This window comes from Bactrocera latifrons, unplaced genomic scaffold, assembly GCF_001853355.1.
Source record: "Bactrocera latifrons isolate USDA-ARS-PBARC rearing strain unplaced genomic scaffold, ASM185335v1 scaffold_62, whole genome shotgun sequence".
Taxonomy (NCBI): Eukaryota; Metazoa; Arthropoda; class Insecta; order Diptera; family Tephritidae; genus Bactrocera; species Bactrocera latifrons.
This window is the reverse complement of record NW_017537290.1, coordinates 194,433-205,439: the sequence shown is the minus strand read 5'-3', so window position 1 is coordinate 205,439 and position 11,007 is coordinate 194,433. Positions and strand designations below refer to the sequence as shown.

At 32.6% G+C, this 11,007-nt stretch overlaps 2 protein-coding genes and 1 long non-coding RNA gene across 5 annotated transcripts; 2 read left to right on the top strand and 1 right to left on the bottom strand.

Moving 5' to 3' along the window:
- Positions 1-745: 745 nt before the first annotated feature.
- Positions 746-7,115, bottom strand: LOC108975182 (growth hormone-regulated TBC protein 1-A). 3 transcript variants are annotated; one of them, XM_018943515.1, is made up of 7 exons: positions 7,046-7,115; positions 5,698-6,043; positions 3,524-3,711; positions 3,204-3,461; positions 2,170-2,352; positions 1,985-2,097; positions 746-1,913 (listed from the first exon to the last, which is right to left on the bottom strand). In XM_018943515.1, exons 2-7 carry the CDS (start codon positions 5,730-5,732, stop codon positions 1,692-1,694), a joined length of 999 nt encoding a protein of 332 aa, XP_018799060.1. In that variant the 5' UTR covers positions 5,733-6,043; positions 7,046-7,115; the 3' UTR covers positions 746-1,691. The 3 variants fall into 3 exon arrangements, with proteins under 3 accessions (XP_018799060.1, XP_018799062.1, XP_018799063.1); XM_018943517.1 differs by having other exon boundaries at positions 6,993-7,093; XM_018943518.1 differs by lacking the exon at positions 7,046-7,115 and adding an exon at positions 6,669-6,830.
- Positions 7,116-7,467: 352 nt separating this feature from the next.
- On the top strand, positions 7,468-8,872 carry LOC108975183. The gene is made up of 3 exons (XM_018943519.1): positions 7,468-7,561; positions 7,628-7,909; positions 7,968-8,872. Exons 2-3 carry the CDS (start codon positions 7,743-7,745, stop codon positions 8,503-8,505), a joined length of 705 nt encoding a protein of 234 aa, XP_018799064.1. The 5' UTR covers positions 7,468-7,561; positions 7,628-7,742; the 3' UTR covers positions 8,506-8,872.
- A 448-nt stretch (positions 8,873-9,320) lies between these two features.
- Positions 9,321-10,459, top strand: LOC108975161. Its single transcript, XR_001993855.1, has 2 exons — positions 9,321-9,775; positions 10,169-10,459. It is a non-coding gene; the product is annotated as an uncharacterized LOC108975161 (long non-coding RNA).
- Positions 10,460-11,007: the final 548 nt, after the last annotated feature.

Sequence of the window (11,007 nt, the reverse complement as noted above, 5' to 3'; positions counted from 1 at the left end):
TCTATTTCCAAGATGTTTGGTATTAAATTTTTTCGTTTCATTTTTTAATTACAAGCTTAAGGTTAAACTTTTTTATTTGTGCACCGAAACGTGGGATAGAAAATTAATTTTTAATTTTCATTAATTTATTTTCCATTTTTTGATATTAAAAAAAATTCAAACCGGTATTTGAAATTAAAAATTTAAAAATTACTTTTTAATTATTATTTTCGGGATTACATAAAAATAAAACAAAATATCTAAATGCCGTTTAAATTTTCAATGCATTTGAAACCCTGTCTTCAACAAATAATATTGCTAACAAATTGTTTAAATTTAATACTAAAAAAGTCGAACATTTTTTGCAGATATTTTATGTTTAAAAAATTTAAAAAATAAAACAAAATATCGATTTTTTTCATAATTAGTTAACTAAACTGTATTATGTTTAATCTAATCAGCTGCTAATTCCTTACTAGTGTTCCAATTAGAAATTTCGACGCCTCCAAACCTAACCTAACCTCCAAACGCATGCAAGAGTGTTGCTGACAGTACAAAATAATAATTTGAGCCGATAAAAAACATTTTTCCGATTAGAAATTTTGCCTGCTCAGAACCCAACCTAACCTCTAAACTTGGTGTTGCATGCAAGACAGCTGATTACAGTACAAGTGAGCCACTGAAATACATTTTAAATACACTTTTTTAGARCTGCATAAAATTGACGTTTGCTTGTTGGCTTTGTGGGCGCGAACAAAAGCAGTTATTATTAAAAACATTTTACTAACGAATTTCGGTTTTATTCAGCTTCAAAAGACAACTATATTAATGCATACAAATGTAGCGTGAATGAAAGCCATTGTAGAATAGCTTTTAGGCTAATTAAAACTAATACAAGCATGAAAAATAATGCAACATGTGAGCAAGAAACTTAATAACTAATTAATAACGCTATAAAATATATGAAAACAGCAATTGTGGCAACTAAATGACTGACGCAAGTACACTTACACTGATTAACAGCACACGCACACATGTAAACTTAACACAGGCATATAAATATAATAAATAGCATAATTTACACTTTACTATAATTATAGTACACTAAATACTAAAAATGTGTATATGTATATATATATATATTTGAAACTTAAATTCTGTTCCTTCTGTATAAGCTAGTATTATTTTGGTAGTTTGGTTGCATGTTATGTCTTAATACCGTTTTACAGCTACATAATTCGTTCTAACATAATTAGTTTTCGTATTATTGGTTTTCATATTGAAAGCAATACCCCATCTTTGTGGCCTCTAAGCAAGTTTCCTACTGACTTGCATCTTTACTAACGCTTTTTAACACTTAATATTGCTAAACATTTAAGTCTGTCGTATGTATTGAAGTTCCACTATTATTTGTACGCAATATGCTCTACGCTCATATGTATGTAGYTGTRTATGTGTATGYGTGTACACATTTAGGTAGTTGTGTTATTTGTTTAGTGACCTGTAGGTGACACAGGCAGTAAGGTATATTTCAAAATTGCAAATATCTTTTTATTTCTTTCCAAGMGTGCTTACAGCAGGTGTGTTTTAAGTAAGTTCAGCCGCTAGTACAACACAGTCTCTCTAGCTATACAAATTTGGCGGTAAATACACTACATAAAAATGCAGTTTGGTTTCTACGCATGTACATATCTATTTTTGATACTGTTGCTTTAGGTATTATTGCGTCCTACGCACACTTTGCGTAGTGCCTCTAGTTCGCTACGTTTCAAACGTATCTTAAACATGGCTTCTATAAAACTATGGCAGTCGGTGACGATGTCACCCTGCATCATCTTTTCACGAAATAAATTCGCCAATGCTGCGATGTCATCACAGCCGAGTATTGCTGTTTTATGTGTGAGGAATAATGCCAATGCGACACGAAAGACAATCTGCGTGGAGTAGAATTACAAATTTTATTAATTTGTGGCATGTTGTGTTATGAAATATGCTTTTAAGGTACCTTATAGCCCTCCGCGAAGACACAGTCCCAAATGCGCAGCACAGTTTCCACAGGAAGCACTTCAGCGAAAATGCAAATGAACCACTTGCTCGCTATCACAGTATACGGTAAGCCTGTTTTAGCGGAAAATCGTGTAATTATTATTTTTTTTTTAACAAAAATTATATAAAATAATAGTTTTTTACCTAAATTTTCTATATGCCGATTGACTTGTGGCGCTCTTCTCATAATCATCTCTTTGAATACAGCCAAATCACGTAGTAGATTAGCCATATTTTTTGTATGATATTGTGGCACAATACTCTCAACAATATGCTTTAGTAGCCAAAATGATTTCTCTTCATCGTCGGTGACTATTAGGAGTAGTCCTAAAGGAAGAGTAAAAAATTAATAMTAAAAAATTAAAAATATATTATAATTATTCAGCAAATAATGATAGCATATGAGTATAAAATTGTGAGATTGTAAGAAGTTGTGTAAGTTGTAAGAAGTTGAGTAAAACTAGCTCAATTATTGTTGTTGTAATATCGTAAAAAAAATTTAAAACATTTTTGCTGTCTGTAGTACCCCAATTTTTGAGATATTGAACTGAAATTTTTTACACCTTTTTTTCTCCCCAAGAAGCCGCTCATTGTTGTTGTTGTAACGGCAGAATTCTGCCGAGTTGACAGTCCTTGGCCGGATAAAAATCCGGGTCCGTCCGGTTTTCGTAGACCCGACTGTCGTGGGAACGGGCCGCTCATTTGTCGGAATCACCGGTATCGGGTCACTGAAACATATATCTGCCATACGAACTGAAGGATCAGAATTAAGCGCTTGTATGGAAATTTTTTTTATTTGAAGCCATATCATCACCATAATCGACATGAGTTGTTGCCTAAAACGATAATAAAATCTCCCAAGAAATTGTTTAGATCGGACCACTATAGCATACAGCTGTCATACAAACTGAGTGACCAAAATTCAGTCGTTGTATCGAAAACTTTTGTATTTGACGAGAAATTTTGCATGAAATTTAAACTATGTTGTTGTCCAAGGCTACTACTTAATCTTTGAAAACATTATACAGATCGGATCACTGCATCATATAGCTACCATATTAACTGTACGAACAAAATCAATTTCTAGTATGTAAATTATTTATTTTTTTTTTTGAAGGATATTAACCGAAGGTAACACAATTTTTGTTTTTTTATAGCTTTCCTCACATTTGCCATACCTGCGATATAATTCAATCCCTGACAATAGCCCACTTCGCGATTGTGATGCGCATAGGCCACCAAAATATTGAAGAGACGCTCTTTTTTCGTATCGAAGTGTATATTGTCGGGAAATGTACGAGGTAGATCAATTGTTATGGAATCGCAGATTTCCTTCTCGTAGTGTGCACCCAACAAATTGCGATATAATGTGGGTGAGCGTTGYTGTAGTTTAGCAGCGCCGGAAATTTTCATCCAAACATCAGCACGAAATGGACCTGCAGGAGTAGAMKATTTCTTTAATRAAAAATAAATTAAATTAAATTGAGGACGACAGTACCTGGTATGCCCTTACGTATGTAGCGTTTCAATTTGCTATCGATTGTGGTAAGATCAGCATTGCGTTGCAGGATAGCTTCCCATTTCATGCGACGCTTGGTGAGCGTCTTCAGGTAACCGGACATAAATTGCTCATAATTGCGATAATCGAAATTATCTGAGCGTTTAAAGCCATATTCGTCAACATCGCTGCGGCAAGTAAACAAATAAACTTTTGTTTAATATTACAGATATTACGTATAAAAGTAAATATTTTAGTTAAAATGATAAGCACGATGTTAGTCATATATGAGATAACACTTTTCGGCTAGCTAGATAAGTAATCATTGAATGGAAAGTGCTGCGAACCGTAATAAAGATAATTTATTTAAACTATATAGCGGATAAAAAATTCAAAAAAAATATTTAAAAATCTTATTTTCATCTTTTGAAATCATAAATAAATATTTTTGTTTTTAAATACAAAATTACGATAAGTAACTGCTTGAAAGAAAAAACTACTGTACCGATAAGCTCTCAATTGCTGTTTTAAATCGTTCTTATCATATTTACCACAAATTGGCTTCTATACTGAATTTTAAGTCTAAATATTTAACAATAMCAGAGGCTCTTAACAACAATCGATTGTATGGAGTATAAATTCATCCGTGAATATGTACATGTGTACACTCGTATAATCAATCAAGACAATTATCAAATCAGTTTAAGAAAAAAARATTGTTATCAAACTTATCAAGCGGCCAGTGGTAAAACGGGTTGAAAAGAAATGAGAACACATATATTTAAAGTTATAAGTATGTGTTCTTGTTRCTTTGCTTACACTTAGACACGTCGAGAGGATATATAGTAGCGTAATTAGCATAACGAACTCGTCAAAGGTGGTAAAAATTATTAATTTTACTGAACTTTGTTATAATATAGCTGGCGACTTAGCGCGTGATAAAAATTACAAATTGACTCATATATGTACATGCTTATGTATAAACAATAAAGTCAACGGCATGATTTCTAYTTCCGCTTTAAAAATAGATTTTTTATAATATACGAGTAATATATAAATTTTTTTCACACAATTATTTTATAACATTTGTTATTTATTTGTTTAAAGAAGGATGAAATGACGGCAAAGAACTGACAGTTGCATTGCCATGACATTTGCATGTGAATTTTTGTTTTCTTCCATAATTGCAACCGCAGATTTTCCAGTTTAATATAATTTTAAAAGCACTAAGAACTAATACACGATATATAGACGATCTTCTATTTATTTTTCAAAATCCAAGGGATTTTATTTAATTCTTAAAATTACAAAATCTACACACGATTCGCTGCAATTAACATAAAAGTTGAACACATTTCCAGGGCATTATTCCCAGTGCTAGTTCATTTATTTTTAAAATTTACATCAATATTTACAAACATACATGCGAGATTTAGATACAATCACAGTTGTTTGTAGTAAATTTATTTATATTTTCTTAGTATATAAAACAAAATGTCAACAAAAAAAAAAAAAAAACATTTAAAAATCTTTAGCTATGGAACCACTTAGCACATTTGTATGTAAGTGAACATACATACATATACATACGTGCTTAAATTAAAGATTTTTTCGTCACTTTAAACAAATTAATGCAACTAAAATATTTAGCGCTGCAGTTTGTTAAGGGAAGCACGTGAGGCATTAAATCAAAAATAAAAAAGCGGGCAAGAACTTTGTTGCATGCATGACGTAATGTATACTTAGTACGTAAATATGTACAAACAGAGTTAGGCATATATTAAATATACATATATACTCARGCGACACAATTATTTATCGAGGTGTGGTAGCATAAAGCACTTTTGGAACTTTTTACTGAAAACTTATTTATATCTACATACATATCTATGTATGTGTGTGAATTCAAAGTGCTTCATTGGCGCGTGGTATGGAGGTGCTTTCCTGTCTAAAAGTAATTTTTTACATATACACATGTATTTACATAGTAATATACCTATGTATGTATGTATGTATGCCATACATGCATATATAAAACATATGTCAGCATACGCATATATATAAACTTTCTACATAATTACCATGCACTATAACATAATTAAAGGCATGTGCTAATAAATTAAATAAATAAAATATTTTTTCTTTACAAATAATTGCAATATGTATTTACTAACCTGAATCTTGAAGTGCTACTAGCTGCTAAATCCATAAGGAGAGATATTTGTAATTAGCGCTGCATAGACGTTTAATCCCAACTAGTTTGTCGCAGATTATTTTATCAATAGCTTYTAAAATGCTGTAACACCGACTGCACGCTTAAAACTAGCGCGCTGTATCTTTATTAATTTTTGTATCACTTCTTTACACTTGATACCCACATTTGTTTTCAATGAGCATTAACTTTTTATACTGTTTCCACTTCCTGCAACATTTGTATTACGAGTTGCTAGCATAATTGCAAGAAACTATGCTAATAGCTCGRCGACAGCGAGTATTCACGTGAAACGGCTAGCACAACATCTACGGAAAGCGTGTGAAAGCATATTTATAATTTTGTTGATATAAAGTATTAAACACAACCACCCTACATTAGAACACCTGTTTTATTTGCAACAAATATATTTATTAAAAAAAAAAAAAACCGGCTACAATTGATGCTACCACAGGTGTTCACCGTAAGTTTATGGACATTCCCCAATTAAGCCAATAGTAGGAACAAATGAACCAGTAATTTCGCTACATACATACCATACATTTGCATTTATACACACATAAATAAAAAGCATTCGAGTTGAAATGTTATGCGTTCGCAGGGTATTCTTGTGTTCCTAAAGATGCACAGTTGGTATTAAATGGCTAGTGATTGCGGATATGTGGCAATGGAACTGTTTGTAATTGTTAAGTTTTAATACTATTTTAATATTAATTAATTAATTATATTCGAAATGAGCTTCTTGCATTTGAGCCTACATAATTACATATGTCCTGGCAGTTCAACTTTGAGCAACAAAACAAGTAGAGCAGTTGTGAACCCATTTCTGATTACTGCTGCTTTGGCGCAATACACTAAATGCTTGATAACGAGATTAAAGGTTTTCAATTAAATGCCTCTTAATTCGGCTCTTATCTTTCTTTTGCTTTTTACATCATTACAGCTAGATTTCTGGGGGCGTATAGTGCCTTGACTTCGTTTATTCTGTGAATTATTGAATGGTACTTTAATTTTACTAAGGTTATTGTGTCTGCCCCAATACACATAGCAAAAGGTGTCACTACAAACGCACACCATGCACTTTTTAATCGCATCATTAACAAATCGAAATTATTAGAATTCGGTTTCCATACACATTTTTTACAATATTTTCAGACATTTATCACATCGCCTTTTTCCAACATTTCAATGAAATTAATATTTACAATATATTATATTAGTTATAATTTTGCGTGTCATTAAATGTTGTTCATTTACTTTGTATTCTACCGTAAAATTGTTTATTTTTACAATTACTCTTTTTCCATCACCTGCTAATAGACACAATCGCGCGCTTCTKTAACCACCTTTTCGCAGTGAGTATAAAAAATCTTAACAAATCATTTTGTTTTGAACCCACATTACTGCAAAAAAGTACGTCAATTTCGGTTCCGGCGAAACAAATGTCAAAGAAAGAGCCCCGTAGTAGGGTGACCAACTCTCAACAAACCAGCAATGCCAATATTCGTTGGTTGATTGACACCATATTTTTATAATATATTATACATTTTTGTACACATGATTTCAATTATTTAATTGAATATTGATTTATTTTATTTTACTTAATACGATAACTAATCAGTATTATAATTTTTCAATTTCGATCATATGAATATGAATATGTGATTATGTATTACATTTAAACATAATCTATAACACGCTTCTGGGCTACCCGTTGGTTCCACATTACAAGGTCGAAGCGAATTCGAGCAGCTGTTTGCAAACTGTCAAAACAAGTGTCATTTTTTGTAATCGAGAACGAGTCTTATGCAATGTCAAGCAACTAGGTAAAACAATTTTAAAGCGTTTACTTGGATACTATTTATCTAAATGTTTAAAAATTTAATTTGTAGGTTGCTGTAAAGGGAGAGAAGGTGAAGCAGAAACCACCACGTTCGCATACTACGTTAATTAGAAGCATTTAACGCCAARTTGTGCGCATTAACTTCATAGTCTAATCGGTTAAAGATGTTCCGAAAAGTTTTATTTGCTACACCAGCTACAGCTGTGCTTTTCGCTGCTGTGCCTGTTAAACAGTCGGATGTGAAAGCAGCTGAAAATGTGGACGYAAATACCAATTTCACGTGCAAGCCAAGTGATCTGCCACTTTATCAATCCTTGCACGAATTACACAGGTTTGTTTTGTTTKCCACAATGTGTTTACAAATATAAATACATGTTTTTATTTGTTAGTACTAAGAAGGAATCGCATCCACCAAAAGACTCGCCGACTCGCCAATCTATTGAGAGTGGCATAYGCGTGGTACGCACGCAAATTCAATCTGGTCTCAATGTGCTTGCTGAGCAGAAGGCACATTTCGACCACTATTATGAAACGGGCAAAGCGCATACCCAATCGACTATCGATTATTTGAATGAGCCGCAGAATATATTGCCACGTAGCGGTGCTATCGCAGTCGGTGGTTTGTCGGGCTTCATTTTTGCTGCGCGTGGTGGTTTCATTAAGAAAGTGTTGTACACAACTATAGGTGCTGGCACAGTGGCTTCACTTTGCTACCCTAAACAGGCGGAAGTATTTGCACGAGATGCCCTGGTACAGGCGCGCAAAGGTTATGCCATTGCYTACAATTTCGTAAAGGGTGTGAAACCAGGCGACGAAGTAACGCCCGAACCTGTCAGTAAATTCCCCACAAGCATGGAAGACTTGAAATATCTAGCYTTAGATCTGTATGACGAAGCGAAAGAGGCGATATTTGGCAAGAAGCAATAAACAAAACTAGTAGTGGATATAGTAACAAAGAAAGTCAAATAACGAAAGCAAAACTTAAGGATGTCACCGCATTAAATTTATAGTGAATTATGAAGAGTGGAAAATATTATGTAATACAATATTTAATATTGTGCTTTAAGTGAGTGCAAAAGCAGCTTCGAACAATGTTAATATTCACAAAAATAAATATCTAAACAATTGGAGTTTAGGTAACTTTGCGAAATAATTGTAACTCTACAATAGTTAGCTCCTTTTTAAATAAAACGAAATAATAGTAAATTTCAAATAATGTAATACTTCAAGAATTATGCAAACCAATTATCCACTTAAAAACAAAATAAATGCGAAGCGAAAGACGAATAAGTTATTCAAAGTATTTCATTTGGAAAACGCAAATTCTGGTACGTACTGTTAATGCATCTAAAGCATAGAATATTGGAGCTAAACAGTGCGAAGTTTTTCTTACAAATTAACTGAAAAACGTTCAATATCTTTAATTTTGCAATGAGTTAGAATTAAATATCAAAAGAAATTCGTATTTGCTTTTGTTCTTAACGTAGTCTAGTCTTTTGTAATTCAACGATTAATAAATCAAGTCTGTTTAGTTGGCATCCGGTCAGATCGCTTATTGTGAATGATGCTTTAATTGTGAATGGAAAAKTTTAACAGATGTTATAATTTTTGCTGCCAGTTTTGTATTTTCTTATCTACATTCTTTAAAAACAGGGCTATATTTGAAAAGTTTGAATAGAATGTTGCGGTTATGAATTCAGCATGARTTTAATACAAATTATTTCAAAATGGTTTAATTTCAATATTATATATGTTTTTGTCACACATGTGACATGTGTTTAGAAAAAGTGATTAGATTTAAAAAAAAAGGGAAATTTGGCGCTAACAACTTTGGTTATTCTTACTTCTACTTGCGGTTTACCAACAAATGGAGAGCAACCTCAGAGCTACCTCAAAAAGAATGATACATTTTTAGAAGCAGGCGTCTCATATCACACAAATATTTGCAATTACGAAAGGGCATTTACAGTTATTGCCTCGGATATATCATACGTATGTATGTATGTCCGCCGCTGAGCACTTATATGTCCCACCTGAGAGGCATCCTGTACTCAATGCCTCCGGTTAGCATGCAAGTTGAATTTMACAAAGAAATCTACATATGTATATGTATATGAAATAGTGATCAGATAAAGAAGAAAAGAGCCGCAAAACAATTCAACAATTGAAGACTATATCCGAAAAATCGAAAAAGCAGGTAAGAGGCCAACAAATGTMACAACAAAAATGTGTTCAATTGTTTTGCACAGCACTTTTCAAAAAGTGAAATTCACATTTCTATGCGATTGTTAATAGGTCAATGCAACACCAATTCATAGCTAAATCTGTGGGTACAAAAAATGAAGTGTTTGCCTTTTTATTTTCCTCATTTTTGCACACCTTATTTTCGTTTATTCATTACACTCTATTCCGCCATTCATAAGCATGAAACAGTGGAAAAAAAGTGGTGAAGATGGTGTTTTTTTTATTGTGTAAACGTTTTTTTTTTTTTATAGTTCCAATAGTATGTTACAATATACATAATAATTGAAAATGCCAATCATCATTTTGATATGACTGTCGGTAATTTTTTATGCTTTAATTTTAACAGGGTGTGCACACTGACTGAAAATATGTTTCAACGAATAACTTGCATTTGGAAATTAGATAAAGATTCTTGTTTTTGCGTTTGTTGGCCATAAGGAACGTTTAAATTGCCAACTCACCATTGCACCATAAAAGGATCGTCATCCCACGCGAGTGGTGTAGTCACTAAAACACTCCCTTGCCCAGGGACAGCTTRAGGATGGAGCAATGTGTAGAAGTTTGAGCGTCMTTCACTTGGGAGTGGCCATAAATGATTATTTTACTTTTTCAATGTGCTAGCGAGCTAAAGCRAGAAGGCGAATCATTAGTCCGCAGCGTTGTGCGTTGGGTAGCGTGTCCACGTAAAAAAGAAATTAAACCAATGTAAAGTTCAAGACAGTCTGCTGTTTTAAACTGGACTACAACAGCGTAAGCGGCGTCTACGCCAATAAATAAGAAGAAGGGACAATTTATTCGTTACTTCAGAGCACATTTTGCACGATGGATCAATTACAGGTCAATATCAACATTCTCAGCGTACTGCGATGCTTAYTATCAAGATACAGTGGTGGTCCTATAATTAGAAACGACTTTGCTGCATATAGTTTTCTCAATTTATTTTAAAAATTTAGATTGCCACATTAAAACTATAAATTGGAATCAACAAAAAACACATTTTATTTGAGTTTTACATAAAAAAATCGACAATATTAATTCTACTTTTAAGAAAATGAGGTAAACACAAAGAACACAAAATTCGGTTTGATCATACATATGTATATGCAATAACAAACGACAGTTACAACTTAAAAATGTTTATATAAAATCGAAAATATTGACGCAATATTTTTATATTTAATAAAA